This window comes from Orussus abietinus, unplaced genomic scaffold (genome assembly GCF_000612105.2).
Source record: "Orussus abietinus isolate OABI.00-Male unplaced genomic scaffold, Oabi_2.0 scaffold54, whole genome shotgun sequence".
Lineage (NCBI taxonomy): Eukaryota > Metazoa > Arthropoda > Insecta > Hymenoptera > Orussidae > Orussus > Orussus abietinus.
The window spans coordinates 419,812-443,083 of NW_019394260.1; the positions used below are offsets into that span (position 1 = coordinate 419,812).

Below are 23,272 nucleotides of genomic sequence, written 5' to 3' on the forward strand. Positions count from 1 at the left end.
GCAACCCCGGAGAAACGCTTGGTCCCGGGTCCTCCGGCCCGGTTTTCCTCTTCATCAGGCTTTCCGCTCGTGTTGTTCCGGTTTTACGGTCACGTCCCTCTCCGCGACGTGCCAAGAAGGGCGGCGACGCCGCGCGGCACGTCCCGGAACTACTGCTTGCCATTCGCGAGGCATTAACTCTCGAAAAGTCGAGAGCCTCCGCCTTCCCTGGCCATCGGAGTTTATTTTTCCTCCGGCGATCCCATTCCGCAGCCGCTAATGGACCGATTTGTCACCCTGCCACCTTTTCGCCCCTTTCAACGCGTCATACTCCACTCTGGAGAACGCGGCGGCGGCGGCCATATTGGAGAACGCCGGCGTCCATATTGGAAAATGCAACGGCGGCCGTTTTGGAAGATGCATAGGTGGACACATTGGAGAAGGCTTGCGGCCACAACGAAAGTTCAAAGGCGTCCATATTGAAAAATCCATCAACCGACGTATGGGAGAACGCATATTGGAGAACGCGGCAGCGGACATATTGGAGAACGACAATTCCGTACCCGATACGTCACGACGCGTCGATTTCTCGCCCGGGGTGCGATACGCTCCCTCGATGTATCGCGTATCCCGTTAAACGGCGCAAAAACGATTCCCCGCGAGCGGGAGGAGAAAAAGAGAAAAAAAGACGAGTAGAATAAATAAAAGCGGAAATGGTTTCCGGACGGGGGGGCGTCGTTTCTCCCGGAGAATTACGGCGCTTTAAATGCGAGGAATGCGGCCGATGACGCGGTCGTCGATACAGCCGTGGTGAACGTAAAATACGGGACCCCTGGCCGTTAAAACGACGCTTAAAGACCCGTTTAATGGCGACCCGGTCACGTTCGGACTGTAATTCCCCGGAGAAGAAACCCGACGACGGCGGAAATCGCCCCGCGGGGGTGGGAAAATGGACACAGGAGAAAGGGTTGGGGGTAAGGTGGAGGACTCGCGAAAAATTCTGGAAGATGGAGGATGGAGAAAAATGGTGACGAAGGGTGGTAAACGGCGAAGGAGGGGGGCAACGGGGGGGACCAAGAAGGCTCTCTTCATCCCTCTGGAGACTTCAACGTGTGGACTCGTTTCCTCGGAAAATGGAAATTCTTTCGCATTGCGGGAAGGGGGAGAGGAGGAGGTAATTTCCCTGTCCCGTTTGTACATTTGTAATTCATGGTTTACACTTGCTGGGAGGCGAGGAAGGTCGACTGAGAGAAGAATGGCGGCGAGGGGGGTGTAAGGTGGAGGTCGCGAGGCGAGATTGACCGAGATTGAAGGGATAGGGAGAGGAAAAAGGACGTGGATGGGGGGGAGGAAAAAGTGTACCGGGGAAATGGACGTCAGGGAGGACCGACGGAGGATGGAGGAACTCTCGGGAAGGGAGGACGCCGCCAAGATGGCGGAGCCTGGGAAGAAGTGTTCCCCGGAAGGGGCGGAAGAGGAAACTGCTGAATTAACTGGCACACCTCTGCCACCTCATCCGCGGGTTTACATCGTCGCGGTATCTCCTTGCGACACCGGACATGGACCTGGTGTGCGGGATCCAACTCGCGGAGGTTGCATAAAACCACTTTGCAGTAAATTACGAGAGCCGCGACAAACGGCCATAAAGTATCTCCGCCACGCGACCGATCGCCCGATGGGGAGCTCGGATATTTTTTTTTTCTCTCTTCGTCGATCGTCTATGTATTTTATTTCTTTTTTTCTTCCTTCTTTCCGGATCTCGAATGCCCCTAATTTCCGCACTTCCTCGAGCTCTCGCTCCTTTTCCCAAGTCCTCTTTGCGGGAGCGCAATTAATCGTACGCGTCGACGCGACGCCGCGTTATTATCCGTGTTAATCAAACAGGTTGGGCCGGGATGTGGGACACGCAAGTGCGAAGATACTGCACGGCTCTTCAGATGATGACGCTAATTTATGCCCAGAGGCAGATGCTCGTCGTGTTTTTTTTTCTTCTCTCTCTTTTTTTCTTCTTCCGTCGGGGTCGTGCACGATGCGTCGCATCCTTGGCCGCGAATTGATGACTCGCGACGACTCTCTCACCGGTGCCATAATTGGCGCAGTCGACCTGCGAATTTTTCCACGAGTGTCGCTTGTCTTGGAATTTCCGCCTTCTCTGTTAATTCTCCCCTGGATAGTAGCTAACTGTGTGGGGCATCATGTTAGCACGTAAAGTGCATGAAACGAGGGTGTAAGAAAATTTTAATCTTGGGATGATGGGGCCACCGCGTTTCGATATAAAGTCCAGATATTGTCTGATGGGGCCTGATGAGACTCGAATTGCGCCATCGGCGGATAATCGGCCGTGGAGTGACGGACGAAATTATGGAGCCGAGTTTAGTCGCTCGTAATCGTCCGGAAAATTTCCCGAGCGGGATTTCGCGGGGCCTCGAACGGTGCTCGATCGGGAACTGCATCGGATGCAGATAGACGCAGGATGCATCGTCAGGGTCGAGTGCATCATCGGGCTGAAATGTGCAGCGAATGGGGCGGATGGTTGCCGTATATGGGATTTCATATCCGAGAAGAAATCCCTAAGAACTGGGGGGAAGGTCTTGAGGTGGAGCTTTAGAGACGCCGAGGGCTCGAATTCGCGTAGAACGTCAACTTGGATGGAACGGTCCATCCTGGTCCCAGGATCTCCGAATCCTCTGACCCTTGGTAGCCTTAAAGGATCCTCTGAATTTCAGAGTAACTCGAGGAAAAAATCGTCCAGGGTCTCCCTGAACTTCGGTCGAAGAGCTCCCCGAAACTGGCCGACCTCCGGAAACTGGAACTTCACGCATCGGTCCAACTTCCCACTCGAGGACCTTCGATGGGTGTCCGAAACTTCCTCGAAGTTTCCCTAACCCTGTCCTCTTCGATTCTCCCACGAGTGCGAGGCGGGAACTCGGAGGGCCTCGGAATTTACCACCCGGAGGAGGAAAAAAATTCAAGGCCTACCGAGTCCCTCGGGATTCGCAGCCATCGCGCCGGTGCCGTTATTGAATTGTTTGATCGGGAAATATTTGTCGGCCGATCGTTAAACCGCTTTATCGACGAGTCTCTCGACCCCGGCGAGCACTTTACGAGTTTCCCCCTCGTAATTAAAATTTCCCCTAGCCTGGGGACCCTCGAAACAGAGAGAGAGAGCGGCTCCCAGGGTCGAGTTCCTCCAAGAGTTCCAGGATTCATCCTCGAACCGATTAGATCACGCTTCAACGGATTCTCCATTTTTTCTTTCCGTCTCCCTCTCTCTCTTTTTTTTCTCTCGAAATCGGAGAAGAAAAATCGGAAGTTGCTTCGTTAGGGTAGTTCGAGAGTCGAGCCACCCCTGAAAACATCCTCGACTTCGGCGCCTCCCCTTCTCGTTCCTCCTTGTGGGAATTTTTTCTTATCCCCGGCTCTCCTGGGGGCCATTTTTCCTCCCAGGTACTTAATAAACTAAGTAAACGCGAGTTCCTCCTCTACTGGAAATCCTTCCCTCGCTTCCGGTAACAAGAGACACCCCTCGCGCAATCATCCCTCGGTTCCTCTCAGGGCCTATTTCCCCTGGACCGGACGAGGGGAATTCGGGAGGTGTCATTGGTCCCCGGGGACCAAACCCGCCGTTCGTTGGTGATCTCGGCTCGGATAATCGGAGCCATCAGGACCATCCGTTTAACGGCAGACCGCGGATATCCTTATGGCTCCTTCCCTCCGTTATCGAGTTCCCTAGAAACTCTATGAACAGTCGATATACACAGAAATACAGGAATTATGACCTTCTGTTGTTATCCAATTAAATTTAATTAAATAAGAAATTAATCGATCTCATTACTTCTCTCTAAAGATGCCAAGCAACACCACGGCGGGCAGTACCGTCCAGGAGGAAGAACTTCGTCGCATCCTGTGGGAGAGGCAACAGGAGTGCCTGGAGCAACTGGCCTTGAACACCACCCCTCCACCTGGTAAGTCCTGACTCCACGTATCTCTCTCCCTTTTTATTTATTTTTTTCCTCGTCGAAGGAGACCGAAAAGGATCCGAGAGGATCCAAGAAGTAGCCAGAAGGGACGCGGATTAATTACGCGTTGCGATCCTGTAACAAGATGGCCGCCGACAGGATCGGGGGTTGTTAATCCACCCTCGAAGCCGAGTCCTGGAGGAGGTCCTGCGACCTTTCTGGACGACGGTCCTTCTCTCGTAGGTCGACTTTTGCCCTACAAGTGGGGCCAAAGTGTATGGTCTCCTTTAGAACGACCCGAAGGTAGGGTCGACGGGGGAGGGAAGGTATCCTGGAAAAGGGGGAGGGTTTATTTACAGGAATGCAATTCCAGAGCGTAGGAGCTGTCCCTTCCCTCCGGATGATCCCGGGCAGGAGCTTAGGGGGCATGTTTACGACATCGTATATACTCGCAAGATGTCGACGAGTCGGGGGGCGAGTCGGCCGCCATCTTGGTCGCCGCTATTTTTTGGGGGTTGCGAAGCTTTCATCTCCTCTGGGGCCTGTTTTGGGTATGGATTTTTTCGGGACGGGGGGCGAAAGCTCTAGGGAAAGGGGAGGGGTCTCCTAGAAAGGGAACTCGTGTCGATAGTTAGTGGCTTATCATTTTTGCACTTCTTTAAAAAAAAAAAAAAGAAGAAAAATCGGTTCCCAGAGGCAATCGAACTTTTAAGGATTTCTATTGGTCGGGATAGATAATGAGAGAGTTGGGGAATTAACGAAAATCGAGAGTCTCAGATTCTGATCGTCACCGCAGACTTGACACGATAAAAACCTGACTTTTTTCTATCCTTTTGATAATATATAAATTGTTCGGAAAAATGGCGACCTTTAAACTCGCCGGATGATTTCGGAGAGATGTCGTTGGTATTCTCAGTGGACTAAGAAAACCTGGGGAAGTGCTCACGGAGACTTAGGCGGGATTCGTTCCGCATCTAAAGTGGAAAAGTTCCGCAGGCCCAACCGACTGCGGAATGCTCGTTAAGATCGAAACACTCCGCGGCCCTTGGAAAAGTCCTAATCGCGTTTGAATCGCTTCCGGGGATGGATTCCTCCGCGCCGTTTCTCTCGGAGGTCCCGGAAGAGGGGAGGCCTCGATTTGAATTTTCCGTATCATTGGAAAACTCACGGGGTTAATTTCATTCGATCGGGAGTTGGGGGGGAAACAATGGGTTCCCGGGAATATTCGGATTTCGACCTCGCGGTGTTTATCAAAATGGCGGCGGGTAAACGGCCTCTTCAATCCGCCAGCCGGAACGCTCCTCGTTATTCGAAAACACCTTGAAAACGCTTTTATTCTCCATTCGATGGTACATGCGTATGAAAAAGGAATTGACGTGTCAAATAAATCCTAGAAAAAGGGCTCTCGAGGCCCGACATAGCACTATCCCACGCGAAACCTAGAAGACGCAAAGCGTCGACTCTTTCCCATTCGCGTCCGTCGAATCCCGCAAATCGAGGAGATCGAGTGCCGTCCATTAAGTCTAATTGCAAGCTCGATGGACGTTCCATTGCAGCTCGAGCTTAAAGCCCCTCTCGATGTCGACCACGCGTGCCTGTCTACGTGTATGTAAATGCAAGTATTCCAAGAAGAGAGATTAAGAACAAAATGGCCGGCACATCCCGAGGATGAGGTCGCTCGGTTTCTCTCTCTCTCTCTTTTCTCGCCCCTTTCTTCCCCCCTTTTCCTCAGACCCGTCGATATATCCCGATTGCACTTGGGACGCCTTTTTTCCCCGATCCTCCCCGGAGCCTTCGCAAGAGTCGTTCCTTCCTCGAAATTCCGACAACGCATTATGCCTCGAGGAGCAATCGATCCGCCCTGCTTTTTGTCGCTCCTCTCCTGCCTCCGTATTTTCCTTTTCCTTTCCCCAGTAATATTTTCTACGAGTATCTCCCCTCGTCCCCTCCCCAGGCCGAGTGTCACTCTTATTAAAATTGCAGCCATTACAGTCTTTCTTGCCGACGCCGGGTCCAGCACGCGACGTCCCACGTTCTCGACGTCTCGCCTGATAAGATGCTGATATTAGATGTTTTTTCTTTTTTTTTTTTTTCTTGATCCTGCAGTTCTCCTCGATGTATAATCGTTATGACAAGAGCGAATGGTTAAAGTCCAGGGGTTCGTCCGAGTTAATTGGTCTTCTTGGATCTGGAAGAGGTGGCGGACTTCCCGCTGCTCCCCCGAGATGATCCCTTCAGCAGCCTCCAGAGTCCTCGAAGTACCAGTTGCAGGATGTACAGGGTGAGCAGAAGGCCTCCCAGGAGAACTCCATAGACGTCCAGCAAATTCACCTGCCACCAGGTCAGGTCTAGGCTCGGCGACCTCAGGACATTCCCGTTTCTCAGGACGAATTTTATCCAGAATATCGCGGTGTCCATCGCTGATAAGGGACGGTCCAAGTACTTCCTCGACAAGTTCTCGGCGTTTTTTCTGAAAATTCAAGGTGTATAGTTATGCTGGCCATCTTTTAAGGGGCATCGGAGTTATCGTATCGCGGGGAATTATCTCCCCCCTCTCTACTTCTAGGGATAATAACGCTTGTGATAGTATTCAATATGTCTATCTCGAGGCCACTACTCATTTAATCGGCCCTCCTCTTGTCGTCTAATAATTTCGATATCGCTGTTATCCAAACGGTCCAGAAGTGAAACCTCATGTATTTGGAGTTTCGCAAATCGCATCTTGCCAGGAGAAGTGACTACGGTAATTAGGTTCTTCAAGACCCCGAGTGGGTACCATTATGGCGTCTTACTTGTAGGAGGGGTCCTTCAGGATCGTGGTGATCGCTTCTGTGAGCTGCTTCTCGTCCACCTTCTTATAGTCCAGCGCGATGGCGATGTTGCGATTCACGAAATTCTGGATGTTCGCGTGTTGGTCACCGAACAAAGGGAAGCCGATCAGAGGAACTCCAAAACGAAGGGCCTCTAGGGTCCCCATGTTGCCGCCATGGGTGATGAAGACTTTCACGTTCTTGTGTTCTGGAGGACGAAGGTCGAACAAATTTACGGATTATTCTTAAGAAACTGGGTGGAGTTTCGCGCTAAATACATGTACAAGATTAGTGGGGAAAGAGAGAGAAGAAACAAAAGGACTCGACAGCTCACCGAGGACCTCGACCTGAGGAATCCATTGCATCGTCTTCACGTTCTCAGGCAACCCCTTGGGAAGTTCGTCCACCTTCGGGATCTTCATCAAAACCCGAACCGGGGCGATTTTTCGGAAGGTCTCGTAGAACGCCAGCAGCGTCTTCTCCGGGAGGGACTCGATCTTCATCATCGATCCGAAGCTGAAGTAGACGACGCCGTGTTTGCTGTCGTCCAGCCACTTCTGGAGCTCCTGCGGGACAAGAGGATGGATCCTTCAGAGCTGTTCCACCACGTAAAGGGCATTCGAAGGGATGGAACCGATGCTGGACGCGTCTTCGAGGCACTTCATCATCTAACCAGGAGTCAATCGGAGCTCGTGACGCTCACCTGAGGAAGCACCCCACCGGATTTAACGTGGAGTCCGCCCACTTCGACGATCGCAGATGTCAAAGGCCTGACCCCGTTCAAGGAGAAGTGCGAGTTGACCAGCAACAGTGTCAGCTCCTTCTGGAGGACCTCCACCTTTGGCATGTCCGGGCCGAAGTACTTTTCGATCAGCTCCGACTGCTCGTTGATCCACCACTGGAAGTCGAAATTGATGAAGAGGCTTATCAGCGTGTTACTCAGACGCTGGATGAACGTCATCTTCGCGGGGAAGCCGGTGAACCCTCCTGGGATGTAGGCAGGGTTGCTGGGGTTGCCCATGGGTTCGTTCATCCAGTCGTAGAGCCCGGAACTGGTGACACCGATCACTGGGACATTCAGCAATCGGCCGAACGCGAAGTAGCAGTGGGACGCGAACACCTGTTAATCGTTAACGATACATACAAGTTAATCATCGACCGTAAACACCTGTTAATCACCAAGAAGAGGACCCTATCTCTATGTGACTCTTCGTTATCACTCCAGTCGAGCCCGCGTTAAACCGCTGACCTTAGGGTTAAGCTCGAGACTCGGTAAACGATCAGGATGTTCTCCGATCTGCTCAACATCCGGCCACGGACGCAAATGCCCATCAGACCTTGAACGGGCATCTTGGCAAACCGAAAGTCTGCTCGGACCGGGTTTACCGTAGGTCGTTCCACGCAAAGTAAGGTAAATCGTTCCCACCGTCGTTGCCGTTCGGTCCTGCCGTAAAGCTCACATTCCCGCAGCCTGGCCACGGGAAAACGAGCCTTACCGGGCGCGGAGAACGACCCTACCCCCAAATGGCGAGCCATTACGACCACGAGGCTGTAATCCCGAGGGACGAGCCCCGGGGCGGAAGGACTTTTGCGTAAACCGTACCTCGACGATCACGGCGTCGTAGGGCGGGTCTTTGGGCGGGTTCTTGATGATCTCCTGCAGCTTCGGGTGTCCCAGCAGCTGGCAGACCTGGGTGCCGGCCATGTGGACCAGCTTCTTGACGGACAAGGTGTTGAACGTGTCGACGTACGATATGGACATGTTGTTCACCACGATGGGCACGGTCCCGCTCACGTCGATGTCCTTGTAGTTCGGGAACGGCGTCTTCTGCGGGAAGTGGCTCACGACGTCGACCTGGTCGCCGCGTCTAGCCAGCTCCTTCATCAGCTGCTCCATCATGATGAAGTGGCTCTTCCCTTGCAGCGGGAAGAGGCCCAGGAACCTGGCTCCTTCGCTCTGGGCCAGAAAGAGGACCCCCAACAGGAGCAGGGACTTCATCCTCGTCGTCGTTTCCCACCAAGATCAGGACTGACCGGCGACGGCAGCTCCGCCGAGGACGGATGTCTCTTATCTGACCACTTCCCACCTTATCAATGCACTTATCGGTCGTTTCGAAAACTTCTTACGAGCAAGTCTTCTGGTAGAAGTAAACGATACGCAATTGTTACGACATGCAATCGACCTTAACCCGTCAAGTTCATTGAGTCGGTGCGAAGCGACGTCTTCCCAGAGTTGGAGGAAAAAGAGGACTCCGAGCTTCTAGGAGGAGTTTGGAAACGGACCCTCAACAGGTGGCACTCCTTCCTGGCGGGACTCTCTTCGGGATCGTCCCCTCTCGACTTGGGCGACCTGGGGATCGAGTTAATTCACGGTTTCCTCGAACCGGTCTCTCTGTTTATCCCGGTTACGAGGATGCCTGCCGGACAAGGCGCTGAATCGAGAGGACTTATCGATCAATCGCGGTGGGTTTCCGCCGTGACTCGCGACGGGACTTCTGACGAGTCTCTTGTGTGACTTGCGACAACCGCGAGCGTCAATCAGTTTTAATGTCCTCGAGGCGAGGCTGAGAGCGGCGCTTATGCTTTCTGTAGCGTCACGACGCCGACTGGATTGGCGATAACGGACGGCGGAGGGATCGGAGGTCCAAGGACAGAAAAACGACATCGAGTTGGGCTCCTCGAAATCCCCTCGTCGCTCATCCACGAGATACCCCACTTTCTTCGCTTCTCCCACTTCGCGAGGCTCTATCTGCTCCCATCCGTCGTTATCGGCTTTCAAGGCTCCAGGGACCTACCTTGCCGACCGCCGAAAGAGTCCTCTCATCGGAGCAGAGGGAAATCCTTTGCGCGGGCAGACACGAGTTTCCTGGAATTTCTAGAAAATCTGAGAAAACTTTCTCGGGCCAGGAGTCGGTGCTGTATTTCTGGGCCTCTCTTTCTATCTGGAAAATGGCGGATTTCAGATGACTTAAATGACGACCTACGCCATTGCTGGCGATTTCCAACTCTGGGGGAAATCGAGTACGTGTGGGCAGTCTGACGTCACGTGGTCATTCCGGGAAGGATTACGAAGCGAATTTTGAGGCGGAATTCAATTAAGAGATGACGAAGGAAATGGGTTTATTGGGCAGTCGTTATTTACAGAGATATGAGGTGGGATAACTTTGGGTTTGGCTTCGAGGACGGTTTTTGTCCTTCTTAGTTTAGCTTCTTCCTGGCGTCGGGTCTGGTAGTCCCTGCGCGACAGATCCTGATGGCGATCCTTAGGGATAACAGGATGATGTAGCAGGTTAGGATAGTACACAGGGCCAGGAACCCGTAGACGTCTAATAGGGCGATCTGCCACCAGTGTAGATCCAAGGAAAGAGATCTGAGCGAATTGGCGCCGTTTCTGACGACGTACTCGATCCAGAAAATGGCGGTGTTCGTGGCGGTCATCGGCCGATCTCGAAACCTGGCCGACTCGAATTTCGCGGCTTCCCTGGAACCCAAAGGGCATGGTTAATTATCAATTTGGATCCTTAAAATGATTCCGCGACTCTACGTGCAAAGTGCACTTCCATTCGCCGGGGAAACGAGACGACACGTCGTTGCGTTATCTGACGCGCTGCGGGAATTAATTCCATACATTGGACAGACCTGAACTCGCGTTACGTGTACTACTTCTCTGTAATGAAGTACAAATTGCAGATCACGCGCGTCGCGTTGCGAAATCTGAATTGAAGGGGAAGAACGAATGAGACACGCGAGTGGTATGTGTGATATTGTACAAGGATGAACGGAGAAGATGGAGACCTGTATTTAGGATCGCGTAGAATGGCCTTCAGAGCGGCGTCCATGGACTCCGAGGTGACGTCTTCATGGGGAAGCATTATCAGCACATTTTTAGCCATGTAGGCCCTCACGTTCCTGTGCTGGTCCCCAAAAAGAGGGAGTCCTATCATGGGCACCCCATGGTACAGCGCTTCTTGGGTCCCCATTAATCCGCAGTGCGTGATGAAGGCCTTGGTATTTTTGTGCGCTGTGAGCCAAGAGTCCTTTTTCAATGCTTTCAATGGTAATTTATAATAAATTCTATCGGCACGAAGGAAGCTAAAAGGTCTCGTCAGGGCATCCTAATGCATACCCAAGACTGGCACTTGAGGGATCCAGGACGAGATCCTCACGTTTTTGGGGAGTCCTGGCGGCAGCAGACTCTCGTCCCAGATTTTCATGAGGACCTTAACGGGGGCGATCTTGGCGAAGGAGGCGTAAAAAGCAAGGATCTTCTCCCTGGGCATCGTCTCTATCTTCGCCATGGAGCCTAGGGTGAAATAGACCACCCCGTCCTTGCTCTCGTTCATCCATTTGGACAGGTCCTGGAACATTGAATGTCACTTTGCAAGGATACTCCTGCGAGGGGTTGGGACTCCATTTCACGTCCCATCGCCATTGGAACCGCGATTAGTTAACAAAGGACGAAGATGGCCGAAGGAAGCGCGAGGAGGCGAATTGGGTGTCCTGGAAAGTGCACATCAAGGATCAAGAGGACCGGTCTGGCTTTGACACTGACCTCGGATATTTCGGCGTCGTCGCTCTCGACGTGAAGACCTCCGACCTCGACGTAGGCAGGGGTGTTCGGTCTGATGCCATTTGTCGTGTAATGGGAATTCGTCAAGACAAGGGCCACGTCCTTTTCCACCACCCTGATGTCCGGCAGATCCGGACTGATGTACCTCCTCATGATCTCGGTCTGCCTGGCGGTGTACCTCTCAAATCTGTACTTCAAGATGACGTTGTTCAAGGTGTTGGTCAGCCGGTCCCAGAAATTCAACGGGGCAGAGCCGCGCATAAAGGTGTTGGGGTAGAACGCAGTGCTGGCCGGATTTCCGACATTGGAGTCTATCCAGGGCAGTCCGTTCAGAGACACCATCACCACGGTGGGCACTTTCAGGAACTTGCCGAACCCCATGTAGCAGTTGGCGCCGAACCCCTGAAAAGAGACCCTTTAGGACCCCCCGTGATCTCCGAGACTCTTCTTTACCTCCGTGATGACCAGGTCATAGGGTTCTCCATTAGGCAGGTCCTTGATGAACTTCTGCATGGTGTCCAGGGCCAGAAGCTCGCACACCTTGTTCCCATTGGTGCCTGCGATGAATTCGATGATGTCCGAGCTGATGTTGTTGGCGTACTCCAAGGAGATGCCGTTCACCAGCTTAGGCAAGGTGCCGTCAAGGTTCACGACGTGTCTATAGTTCTCCAGGGAACTTTTCTGAGGATAATGGCTGATCTCGTCGACGTGATGGCCACGTTTGACCAGACCTCGAATCAGGCCGCCGAACATCGTCTGATGGCTCTTCATGTGCAGGGGGAAGATGCAGAGGATCCGGTAAGACACAGAAACGTCGATGCTGATCATCAGCAGGAGGAACATCAGGCGGGGAGACATCTTGCAGGTTCTTTCAGAGGGTTGACCTCCCTTTTTCCGGAATAACTCCAGAAGAACTGGATGAAGAGACACCTAGTGCTAACTGGGGATGGGAGCTCGGCACTGTCTACTTGCCCTGGACTATGATCTTCGGAGAGACGCCAGCTCTCCCTAGTTCCCCTCCAACGAGTGCAACCAATGAATGCGGCGAATCTCCAGAAATGCGGAGGAAGAAGGAGATAAAAGATTGATCCACTTGTCAACGATGATAAGTGGCTAGTCGAAGTGCAGCTGCGCGTGCACCGCCTCTGAGTCTAGGGAAGCATTATCTCCACGGCGATGGATGCGCCCAGCATCCGAGTAACAAGATTGCCAGCTGACCCTGACCAACAGGGTCAGTTAGTGCCTTACGAAATGGAAGAGCCGAAGAGAGCACCGAGCCCGAGGGGAATTTTTCAAGAAAATTCTTCGAACAAATCCCGATGCACGTCCGAATCCCACCGACGGTGATGAGGTCCCCTTCCTCGTCCGTGATTCTTTTTTAACTGTCACTCGGTTTTATTCATACCCACTTCCTTATTGTCTACTTATCAGCTTAATTAATGCACGTCGAGCTGTTCAGATGTGGGGTTAATTTGTCTTTTTGGACCCCCGCTTCTTCTTGCTGGTGATTTCTCGCAGGACTTTGAGCACGACTCTCACCGTCGCTATCAGTGCGTACAGCAGGAGGAGGGAAGAGACGAGAATGAATCCAAAGACGTCCAGAAGTGCGATCTGCCACCAGGCCAGGTCCAAGGCTGACGATCTGAGGGAGTTTGCTCCATTTCGGACCACATATTCCAGCCAGAAAATCGTGGCGTCTTTGGCGCTCAGGGGTCGGTCTCGGAAGAGCTTGGACTGGTGTAAAGCGGCCTCCCTGGAGAAGAGAAGACGTTGAATGGGTAATCGACGAGATGCATATTCCTAATAATCCAGGAGAAGCTAGGCCTGCACCTGTACTTAGTGTTGTTCACCACCATCTCGGTCAGAACATCGTCAAACGACTCCTGCGTGATGTCGAGGCTCATCTTGAGGCACATGCCCTTCAGCATGTAATCCTTGATGTTTCGGTGCTGGTCGGCGAAAAGAGGAATTCCCACCAAGGGAACCCCTTGGTAGAGCGCTTCCTGGGTGCCCATCAGCCCACCATGAGTTATAAACGCCATGGTGTTGTTGTGTGCTGGGAACAACAGGAAGAAGTGGCCGACATTTTAAAATGATTAATCGATACGTGGGTTAGAATTTAAAATGTCGAACCTTTGAAATAATTGCTTCGCAAGGCTTGGCGAATTATGGGACCTAAGGCTCTTACCCAGGACTGGAAGTTGTGGGATCCAGGGCATGGTGTGCACGTTTTCCGGAAGCCCGGGAGGGAGTTCCTCTCTCTTGACGGATCGCATCAGGACACGAATGGGGGCCAACTTTTTGAAAGAGGCGAACAAGGCCTGTAATACGTTCTTGGGAAGAGTCTCCACCTTCATCATGGACCCCAGAGAGAAGTACAGCACTCCACTCGTGCTCTCGTCCAGCCACTGTTTGAGTTCCTGCAAGTTTCCAGGAGGCGTCACAAGAAGCGCTTCGCAATGCGGTATATAGCGAAATCTCGGAAAGGTATTCCTTCCAGACAAGAAGTTGGTAGACAGGGCTCGAGTCGTTTGTCGTAAAAGTGACACTCACCGGCGTCAATTTGTCATCGTTGACCTCGACGTGGAGTCCGCCCACCTCCACGACACCTGGGGGCAGAGGCCTTATACCGTTCAAGCTGTGATATGAATTGATCAGCGCCAAAGAGATGGAGTTCTCCAACTTCCTGACATCGGGAGCGTCGGCTGCCAGGTACTTCCTGACGAGGTCGGTTTGCCCCGCGGTCAGCTGATCGAATCGCCACGTGTGGATCAGGTTGTCCACGGTGTTGCGCAGGCGGTCCAGGAACCCCATGGGTACGACCACCTCGAGAAAGATGCTGGGGTAGAAAGCCGAGGATTCGGGGGTCCCCACCTTCCAGTCCAGCCATGGAAGGCTGTTCGGCGAAATGGTCACGGCAACGGGGACCTTCAGGAGGTGACCGAATCCAAGGTAACAGCTCGCCCCGAAGAACTGGAAAGCCAAATCGATCAGAACTTCGAAGCGAGGGCTGGATTCGAGAGAAGGGAACCTGGAGTGGACGTGTTCAAGGGGTAAATTTCGATCGAACTCGGGGGATTCGGTTAAGGGAATCGCCCTATAGGGTAAGGACTGTTATATATACACGACCACCCTGGGGCCAGGAGCTGAAGGCCGAGATCCTTTACCTCGGTGACGAAGAGGTCGTATTTGGGTCTGTTTGGAAGGTCCTTCAGGAAGTCCTGCATCTCGGGGAGGCCCATCAGCTCGCAGAGGTCGGTCCCGCCTTTCTGAGTGACGAACACCAGGGGATCCTTCCGGATCATCGATGCTTCCTCCAATGGGAGGTTCCCGTCGAACTGTGGCAAGGTACCGGATAGGTTCACCACGACCTTGTGATTTTTGGCGGCTGTCTTCAGGGGAAAGTGGCTGATCTCGTCGACGTGATGACCTCGCTCCACTAATGCCTTTATCACGGAGCCGTGCATCATGTGATGACTTTTCACGGGTAGTGGGAACACCGCCAGGATTCTGTAACTCCTTGTGCAGTTTATACAAGCCAGGATCACCAGCAGGATCCATACTCCGAACCCCATCTTGTTGGCAGGATTTGTCAACTTCTTGTCACTTTATCCTCTCATCAAAAATCAAGACCAAGAACAAATTGTTAAAAAAAAGAAATCAAAACCACTCATTGATCCGTTCACGACTTCCGGACTTTTCTTCACTTTATCCTCTTATCAAGAATAAAGGCGAAGAACAAATTGTTAAAAAAAAGAAATCAAAACCACTCATTGATCCGTTCACGACTTCCGGACTTTTCTTCACTTTATCCTCTTATCAAGAATAAAGGCGAAGAACAAATTGTTTGAAAAAAAAAAATCAAAACCACTCATTGATCCGTGCACGACTTCCAGACTCGCTCGACAACTTGCTCCGACTCCAACAATGTTTCTCCTAGAACGGTTTTTCCTTTTCCCCTGTTTTTATTCCTTTAAGCGATAGTAACCCCGCTATCTTATCAGCCGTTACATTTCTATTTAACCAGAAGCAACTATTAATCGCTCCACGTGCGAGGCTTAAACCGTTTCTTCATTTGTTTGGAGCCAAACTGAGCGCGTCTTTTGGCGTCGGAGAAAGGTGACGCTGCCCGAAGGCTCTATTGACCAACGGCGGTCGATGTTAAGATGATGGCCTTTGACGTTCACTTGTTCACGGACAAAGTCAATCGGTAGTTTTCCGTGATACCTTAAGCCGTCCTTACAATCGGAGCACATTTCGGTGCACTTGGAAGTGCATCATGCATTATTCACCGTGCAGCTTCCGGTCCTAGCTGAACTTGGACGCGAGTCTTCATTAGGGAACCAAATTCGACGTTGCGCCGTGGACGATGATTATTTTATCGAGGGTATATCATCGATTACCCCAAACGTCGGTTTATCACCCACTACGCGATGGAGATTATTTATCTGACACTAGATAGCCTAGGAAACTAGGCGATCCATCTTACGCGAGATCACGCTTACTTCTGATGAACGGAAGCTGGTGACCCCGATATGCCACTGGCTATGTAACACATTCCCACTTGAATCTTCATTAACTCGATAAATATATACTTCACTCCCGGTGGCCTATTACCGTGGATTCATTTTCAGGAGTCGCGACGCTTTTAGGAGAAGTCATCGTTACGCAGCAACTACTCGATTAACATGACGCATTTATAGGAGTCTTTGTTGGGAAGCTTCATGACAATGGCTGATAAAAAATACACGATTCGCGGTGACCTACGTCTCGACCTCGTCGCATCTCCGAGAGGGTCTTAGTGTCTTTATTTCGATTCGGAAAAATTGATATTATGAAAAATGACAATATTGGTCTCGCGCCGAATGATAAGGCCCTAATTCTTGTCGACGTTCCTATTTCTTTCCGTCGAAGAGACGGATTTGAAGATGCTTCGTGCATCTCCTTGGTCCCTTCCCAAGTGATATCGGCTGTTATCAGTGTTCTGGTGTGGCCAGACTGACCACCACTTTGTGGTTCGGTAGACTAGACTTCCAGGGAAAGTGGCTGATTTCATCAACGTGGTGGCCACGCTCCACGAGCACCTTTATCAGGGCCAGGAACATCGTGTGGTGGCTCCTTGGTTGAAAGGGGAACATTGCCAGGATTTTCTAGCACTCTGATAGGACGATTACAGATAACGGCAGCAGCGTTGTTCTTATCAGACCCACAGTGATTCTGTCACCTTGGTCCCTTCGCTTTACACTTTCTAAGTGCCCAAACTGGAATCCCTTGACTTTAAGCCGTACACTTTTGAATTATCGCTGATCCTTCGGAAAAACAGCCCCTTAAAGGTTTCCTTTGATTCTAGGACACTTACTTTTATGTTTTATAACAATTAATTCGGCTTAACCGGTGCTGTTCATGGCTTCGCAACACAAAACGCCTCTATTCGTATTTTGCAAGGATTATTGATAGACTTACTAAGGAAGCTTTTTAAGGGAACTTCTTGATCGATTAACTATTAGTTCAGGGGGAGTAATGTTAATTAAACTCTAGAAATTAAAATTGACATGGAAGATTAAGGTTTATTTAAAATGGGTCGATGATTTTCGCAGATGTCGCCCAACTTCGTGATTAAGTACCTCGTTCGACGTCCTTAAATTATAAGTCCTAGTCTAAAATTATCGGTTATTGTCTTATGATAAGATCCAACCCCCCAGTGCTAATTATCCTTCAGTTAGCGTGCTTCTAATTGAACACGATCGGTCACCTATTTTTCTTCGACAAATTCGCCTTGAGGCGGTTCCTCCTGAGTATTCGCGCCAGCAACCTGATCAACAGGTACGCCAAATAAATCAGAACTAAGATTGCTGATAAGAAGACCGCGAAGACATCCAAAAGTGCCTCCTGCCACCATGCCAAATCTAAAGCTGGTGACCTCAACGAGTCTCCGCCATTTCTGATTATGTACTCGACCCAGAACACTGCGGTGTCGACGGCGCTTAGAGGACGATCCAGGAATCTATCGGAGAGCTCCTTAACAGTCTCCCTGGAGAAAAAAGATAAGGAGAGTTTAAAAAGCTCGGGGCATTATTTAAACTCGAGTAGCTTAAGGGAGTTGCTTTTGTTAGTTTACGTTACCTATAAGTTGGATCGTAAAGAATGGCGTTCAAGGCGGCGTCCATTTTCTCGACGGTAAGGGTCTTGTAGTCGACCTTAACAGCGATTTTCTTTTCGACGTAGAAATCGACATTGAGGTGCTGATCGGCGAACAGGGGGATGCCGATCATGGGGACGGCGTAGTGGATGGCCTCTTGGGTCCCCATAAGACCCCCGTGAGTTACGAAGGCCCTCACGTTCTTGTGATCTGAAAAACGCCCACCATATGAGATTTTCCTATTTCCATTAACCGCGAATCTTTTTTCGCAGGACTCGGTACGTCGAATTTATTTTCCTTTTCTGTATCATTTGACGATTGTCGCGCTGGGAATTATCATAGATATACCGAGGCGCCTGTTTGCTAAATTATGCGGAAACGTTTATCATTCGTCCATACGTTAAGAAAGACTGATAAGGGTTATTAATCTTAGCACCTGCCGCTTACAAATGTACCCGATGACGAAACCGTCGCTTTTGTCAAGGGAAAGGGTATCGTGACTCTTTGCAATTCAGATCTGGCTCCGGATCGAAGCGATTTGTAGAGTCGCCTTTGCGTGATTCCTTATCGGGCACTTACTCAGGACCTTCAGCTGAGATATCCATGGACGCGTCAGGACGTTATCGGGCAGTCCTGGTGGAAGGTCCCTAGGATCCGGGATTTTCATCAGCACCCGAACCGGCGCGATTTTTCGCAGGGACTGGTAGATCGCTAAAAGGATGTCCCTAGGAAAAGTCTCTATCCTCACCATGGACCCAAAAGAAAAATAGACGACCCCATCCTTGCTCTCGTCCAGCCATTGTTGCAGGTCCTGGATAAAAATGAAAATTTGTCAAACCGAGGGGAAAGGAACCACGAGGGAAATTTCTTTATGGCTCGGACGACGCTGTTTAGGCAAAACCATACAAAATAGTCACCTGGGGTAGGTCAGGACCGTCGTCATGGATGTGCAGTCCCCCTACCTCCACCAAGGCCGGTGTTGTGGGTTTGATACCATTTATGGATATGTGGGTGTTGACCAGGATCAAGGCAATGGTTTTCTCCAACTCACGGACCCCAGGAACATCCGGTCCCACGTATTTCCTGATGTACTCGTTCTGGATCGAAGTCGTTTCGTAGTCGAATTCAGCGGTATCGATCCAGGCATCGATCACGTTGGTCAACCTGTTCCAGAAGAACCGTAGATCTAGCTGGGGAGCCAGGTTGGTCGGAACCAGGGCGAGGTTTTCAGGATTGGCCACTAATCGGTTCCCCCAGGGGTACAGATCGGAAGAACTCACTCCTATCACCGGGACGCCAAATTTGTGACCGATCGCTACGAAACAGTGCGCAGCAAAGATCTGGAAAATCGGGAAACGACTGTCACCAAACATAACCCGACCTCGAGCTCACTCTATTATGGTCCTATGTTCGCGGGTGAATTTTTTTCTTTTTTTTTTTAAGGGGGATTTAAGGAAAATTAATAGAGTCAAAACGTTTAAAAATGCCGGACTTGGGGAGGCTGGGAACTTATGATTTTCTTCTACAGGTTTTTGAGCGACAGGGACAATTATCATAATTAATGCGTCTTTTGGTTGCAAATCAATGTTGATAATTTTAGAAGTTCCTTATAAGCTGATACCGAAGCTCACCTCTAATATCACCAGATCGTAGGGAGGGTCCTTCGGAGGGTTTTTCACGATTGCCTGTAGATCGGGATTCTTCATATTCTTGCAGATGTCATTTCCGATATGGCCGACCATGGGCGCAATTCTGAAGACCAAGAAGTCGTTCTGCAAAGTGGAAAATGTCAGATTGTTCACCCAAGCCCCATTAGGTTGCTCGAACACGATGATGTCCGTATAATTCGGATAGGGTTTCTTCAAGGGGTAGGTGCTGGCAACGTCCACCTGGTGGCCCCTGCTGGCCAGGGCCTTCATCAGCCTCTCGAACATGACAAAGTGGCTCTTCCCGTTGAATGCAAAGAGCCCGAGGATCCTGTAGGTCTCCCCCGACGCGAAAACCCCGAACACCAGGAGCAGCGATATCAACATCTTTTTTCCCGCCATCTTATCCGTCGGTTATCGGCCAGTTTGTCGATTCTTCTCCGCTCGACGGAGCCTCGCTTTCTTTCCTCGGCTTCCGACCCGTTCCTACGGTCGCTCGATCGATTTAAGTAGAAAATCTACTTTACTCCCGTGAAAGAAACTCACTCCAACTCCACTTCCGTTACCGACACTTCGCCTGGACTCTCCGTCCCCTGGGGATCGCACTTTTATTATTAATGCTCCACAACTGGGGCCAACTTTTCCCTTAACTTTAACTCCTGCTTGGAAAACAGCCCAAGAGGCAAATTACGGCCGATTTGGAGACGTCGAATTGGTTTGCCACTCTTCCCTTGGACGAACTCGGAATGTCAGAGTCGATTCTCTCGGGTCGTCTCGAACCGTGAAATCGGGAATCGGTGGAATTTTCTAGCCCCAGACTGGCCCGATTGGCCCCCGACTTATCAGCACCATGTCGTGTATATTTACCAAGGCCACTACTCGGAATCATTACTTATGCCATAATAGCGCGTGTTCCTGATTACGAACTTGTCCATGTCGCATGACTTGCTTGAATCCATTAGCCGAGTAATTAATTCCCAAAGAGCTGCATCTTCAGATTTTCACTCACGAGTTTTCGCTGGAAACTTCCTTTCTTCTTTTTTGTTTTTTAATCGTTCAATGAGTTCTTTGGAATTATTTCATAGGAGTAATTATTTATCACGATTTGCGAACGTGGTCTTTGTTTATACGGGGTGATAAGAGTCGTTCTATTTTGAGGGGGCAATAATCACGACTCGACTAAATTTACTTCCTACCGATTGAATATTGTTTATCCGTTCTTAAGGCGATGTGGAAGTTGCATCGAAGAGGTTATTTTAAAAATATGTATTTTAAAAATAGTTTAAAAATAGTTGATAAGAAATTAAATTTTCCGAGTTTCAGGACCTACCTTAAGGTCTCCATATTCACGTTTTAAAGTATGAAACGATTTGAGACACCCAGTTCGTAGAAAAAGTTTTATGAACGATTGAGCTCTCGGATGCCACTTTCACATCCCCTTAAATCTTGAATTTAGTAAATTCGTAAATTCATTCGAGCTTATTTCTGCAAGATTGTGGAATTAAGGATATAAAAAAAAATATATAAAATTTCGTAGAAACGTTTGTAGTGACCTCGATTGGTCTATGATTTGATGACTGACTCGTGATTACAGAGTGATCCATTATCTCGGAGATGAAACGTTCGACCGCGATTTTCGTCTTCGGGGTAAAAACACTTCGTGAGTCACGTTTTGGACGAGATTTGGGACCTCGGATTAGATTTTACGGATTTTCTAAGGAGGAACGTGAAAGAATTTCTCTAATCACTGGATAATTACGGGTTTATCCCCAAGCATCGTTACTTTAGATGGTTTTGTCCGGTTTCCGTTACTTATCGCTTTTAATTTCTGCGACTCATAAGGCGAGCGATATCCCTTTCCACGACAACTGACATCGATAACGAGAACTCCCGCTGCGCGGAAAAGCGGGGCCATTTTCTCCAGAAAATACGAGGGGCATTATGAGAATTTGATAACAAAACGGGCGGAAACTAGGATTTGATAATAGAAGGAAAGATGGAGGGAAAAATCCCCCGTGGGTCTCGGGCTGAAGTTTCTTTTTGGCAAAAGTGAAACTTCCGAGGGAGGAAGAAAGGTAAACTTTCGGAGGTCCCTCCAGGGGGGGGCGAATAAGACTTCCCAAGTCAAAGCTCGGAAGAGGGGGCGATGATTCGGGCAAATAATCCGTTTGACTAAGCGCAGGGGGCGTAAATCACTTTAAAGCGAGTCTTGACTTCGATTAAACCCACCCCGAGTAAATTCTTGGCGGGCTGGGATACCTCGCCCCCCGCAAAGCTCCCGGAGCGCCCGGAAGCTCCTTTACGGGCGAGCACCCGCGCAAAGCACCTCGGAGTAGAGCTTCCTCGGATTGAAAAGGGAGGAAGTAAAATGCGAGAATTATCGGCCAGGGGAAACTTGCCGGACGTGGGATTCCAAGGGAGAATCCTCGAACTTTCAAGTTCGAATTCGACAGTCGAGCTTGCAGGCGCCATGCGAAGATATTTAATTTGTTGCCGTTTTCGCACATCGCGACTGAGAAAATGTAAAGACGCCGTAAGCTCTCTTTATCTAATTTCATGGGAGAATCCTCGAACTTTTAACTTCGAATTCGACAGTCGAGCTTGCAGGCGCTATACGAAGATATTTAATTAGTCGCCGATTTCGCGCATCGCGGCTGAGAAAATGTAAAGACGCCGTAAGCTCTCTTTATCTAATTTCATGGGAGAATCCTCGAACTTTTAAATTCGAATTCGACAGTCGAGCTTGCAGTCGCCATGCGAAGATATTTAATTTGTCTGCGTTTTCGCGCATCATGGCCGAGAATACGTAAAGACGCCGTAAGCTCTCTTTATCTAATTCGAACTTTTAAATTCGAATTCGACAGTCGAGCTTGCAGTCGCCATGCGAAGATATTTAATTTGTCTGCGTTTTCGCGCATCATGGCCGAGAATATGTAAAAACGCCGTAAGCTCTTTTTATCAGACAAGCAGGAAAGTCGAGACGCGGGGAGCTTTTCCGACGCAAGGTGGCTTGAAATCTTTTCTCTTTTCCCATTTTTCAACCATAACCGAGACCGACCTGTAGTCCAATTAGGGCACTTATTAGCTCGGTGCTCGAGGGGGGGCTGAAAAAATACGGAAGGAAAGCTCCCCGACTCAAAGTGCACTTAATTGCGAGGCTCGAGGGCTAATTGCAGCTCAAGCCTCGAGTGATAAGAGGCATTGGAGCTTTCCTCCCCTCGGTCAAAAACTCCGAAAGGGAAATCGCGTCGACGTATTCGGCTGGAGCTTTCCTTCTCCACCTTCTTTTGCCGAGAAAAAGCACGAGTTTAAACAGCGAGCTTAAACGGGGCTGGAAAGCTCGGGCAATTAACCACAAAATGAAACTCTGCGATATCAGCAGCTTCCTCCTCCTTTTCGGCTTACTTTCTCCTCGGGTGGACAATTCACCCTCTTTCTTCCGACTCTTTCGAAACCCCATTTTCCGCCCCTTGAGGATTGCAAATGGTGGCTCTGCTGAATCTTGACTAATACATATATATATGTAACAGACTGGTCGCAAGCTCCTCGGGGATGCTTTCTTTTAACCAAGGCGAGCATTAATCGTTATTTATCACCCCCACGGAAATTCGATGAAATTCCCCACGTGTCCTGAAAATTACCAAGACCCTTTAAGGGCGTTTCGGAGAGTCGAGAAAGAAGAGGAAACGAAGAAGACGTCGCGAGGTCGCCGCGTTTCGTCTCTTTTTTGTCTCTCTCCGAGCTCCGGAGGCGTCGTAAATCCTTGTAATTTTTACAGCCCATTCCTCGCCGTATTTATGACAGGGCTCTGGCAAAACCCGATGAATTGGATGGCTTGGTGGGAATGAAATTCCTTTCCCCACCCTCGGCCGGATGATCCCTGACTTCGGCCATCTTGGATCATTAAGATCGCCGGGTCGAAAGGCGTCGGGAAAACTTTCCCGCTCTGCCAGTTTAATTTTCCTATTCGTGGACAGGCTTAAGGATCTTCCTCGTAATTTACTTATTAAACGGGAATTAACTCCGCGTACGCGAGGTGGCAAAAGCTGTTTCTGGGGAGACCCGAAGCCAGGACGAAGTTACTCGAGTTTGCGAAGGAGTGAAAAGCGAGAAAGAGGTGAGCATAATTCTCGGAATATCGAGGCAAGGAGAGAATTACTCACTCGAGG

The 23,272-nt window shown here is 50.2% G+C and overlaps 5 protein-coding genes across 11 annotated transcripts in view; 1 reads left to right on the plus strand and 4 right to left on the minus strand.

Annotated features, from left to right (window-relative positions):
* LOC105700844 (calcitonin gene-related peptide type 1 receptor) overlaps positions 1–23,272 on the plus strand; it is a 72,877-nt gene that overhangs the window by 12,275 nt on the left and 37,330 nt on the right. For all 4 annotated transcript variants that reach the window (XM_012427050.2, XM_012427054.1, XM_012427053.1 and 1 more), the window contains one exon: positions 3,827–3,944. In XM_012427050.2, the coding sequence (XP_012282473.1) occupies positions 3,827–3,944 (118 nt within the window). The remainder of the gene's footprint in view (positions 1–3,826; positions 3,945–23,272) is intronic.
* On the minus strand, positions 5,244–9,455 carry LOC105700841 (UDP-glucuronosyltransferase 2B19). The gene is made up of 5 exons (XM_012427044.2): positions 8,352–9,455; positions 7,452–7,868; positions 7,083–7,314; positions 6,731–6,956; positions 5,244–6,408 (listed from the first exon to the last, which is right to left on the minus strand). Exons 1-5 carry the CDS (start codon positions 8,745–8,747, stop codon positions 6,108–6,110), a joined length of 1,572 nt encoding a protein of 523 aa, XP_012282467.1. The 5' UTR covers positions 8,748–9,455; the 3' UTR covers positions 5,244–6,107.
* Positions 9,839–12,566, minus strand: LOC105700843 (UDP-glucuronosyltransferase-like). Its single transcript, XM_012427049.1, has 5 exons — positions 11,772–12,566; positions 11,301–11,720; positions 10,875–11,106; positions 10,544–10,769; positions 9,839–10,229 (listed from the first exon to the last, which is right to left on the minus strand). Exons 1-5 carry the CDS (start codon positions 12,174–12,176, stop codon positions 9,947–9,949), a joined length of 1,566 nt encoding a protein of 521 aa, XP_012282472.1. The 5' UTR covers positions 12,177–12,566; the 3' UTR covers positions 9,839–9,946.
* Positions 12,690–15,831, minus strand: LOC105700842 (UDP-glucuronosyltransferase 2A3-like). 4 transcript variants are annotated; one of them, XM_012427048.2, is made up of 6 exons: positions 15,562–15,831; positions 14,486–14,931; positions 13,872–14,291; positions 13,507–13,738; positions 13,149–13,374; positions 12,690–13,071 (listed from the first exon to the last, which is right to left on the minus strand). In XM_012427048.2, the coding sequence occupies exons 2-6, from the start codon at positions 14,891–14,893 to the stop codon at positions 12,786–12,788; spliced, it is 1,572 nt and encodes a 523-aa protein (XP_012282471.1). In that variant the 5' UTR covers positions 14,894–14,931; positions 15,562–15,831; the 3' UTR covers positions 12,690–12,785. The 4 variants fall into 4 exon arrangements, with proteins under 4 accessions (XP_012282471.1, XP_012282470.1, XP_012282469.1 ...); XM_012427047.2 differs by having other exon boundaries at positions 15,546–15,831; XM_012427046.2 differs by having other exon boundaries at positions 15,187–15,831.
* Positions 16,860–19,919, minus strand: LOC105700840 (UDP-glucuronosyltransferase 2C1). The gene is made up of 5 exons (XM_012427043.2): positions 19,089–19,919; positions 18,375–18,797; positions 18,037–18,268; positions 17,442–17,667; positions 16,860–17,349 (listed from the first exon to the last, which is right to left on the minus strand). Exons 1-5 carry the CDS (start codon positions 19,503–19,505, stop codon positions 17,067–17,069), a joined length of 1,581 nt encoding a protein of 526 aa, XP_012282466.1. The 5' UTR covers positions 19,506–19,919; the 3' UTR covers positions 16,860–17,066.

Coding starts and splice junctions, on each gene's coding strand:
- LOC105700841 (XM_012427044.2), bottom strand. CDS start 8,747: ATGAAGTCCCTGCTCCTGTTGGGGGTCCTCTTTCTGGCCCAGAGCGAA. Junction 7,869..8,351: donor ACGACGCCGTGATCGTCGAG/GTACGGTTTACG, acceptor AACGATTAACAG/GTGTTCGCGTCCCACTGCTA. Junction 7,315..7,451: donor CCGGTGGGGTGCTTCCTCAG/GTGAGCGTCACG, acceptor CTTGTCCCGCAG/GAGCTCCAGAAGTGGCTGGA.
- LOC105700842 (XM_012427048.2), bottom strand. CDS start 14,893: ATGGGGTTCGGAGTATGGATCCTGCTGGTGATCCTGGCTTGTATAAAC. Junction 13,375..13,506: donor CCCACAACTTCCAGTCCTGG/GTAAGAGCCTTA, acceptor TGTTGTTCCCAG/CACACAACAACACCATGGCG. Junction 13,072..13,148: donor GTGAACAACACTAAGTACAG/GTGCAGGCCTAG, acceptor TCTCTTCTCCAG/GGAGGCCGCTTTACACCAGT.
- LOC105700843 (XM_012427049.1), bottom strand. CDS start 12,176: ATGTCTCCCCGCCTGATGTTCCTCCTGCTGATGATCAGCATCGACGTT. Junction 11,721..11,771: donor ATGACCTGGTCATCACGGAG/GTAAAGAAGAGT, acceptor GTCTCTTTTCAG/GGGTTCGGCGCCAACTGCTA. Junction 11,107..11,300: donor ACGACGCCGAAATATCCGAG/GTCAGTGTCAAA, acceptor TCAATGTTCCAG/GACCTGTCCAAATGGATGAA.
- LOC105700840 (XM_012427043.2), bottom strand. CDS start 19,505: ATGGCGGGAAAAAAGATGTTGATATCGCTGCTCCTGGTGTTCGGGGTT. Junction 17,668..18,036: donor ATCTCAGCTGAAGGTCCTGA/GTAAGTGCCCGA, acceptor GGCGTTTTTCAG/ATCACAAGAACGTGAGGGCC. Junction 17,350..17,441: donor CTTTACGATCCAACTTATAG/GTAACGTAAACT, acceptor TTTTTTCTCCAG/GGAGACTGTTAAGGAGCTCT.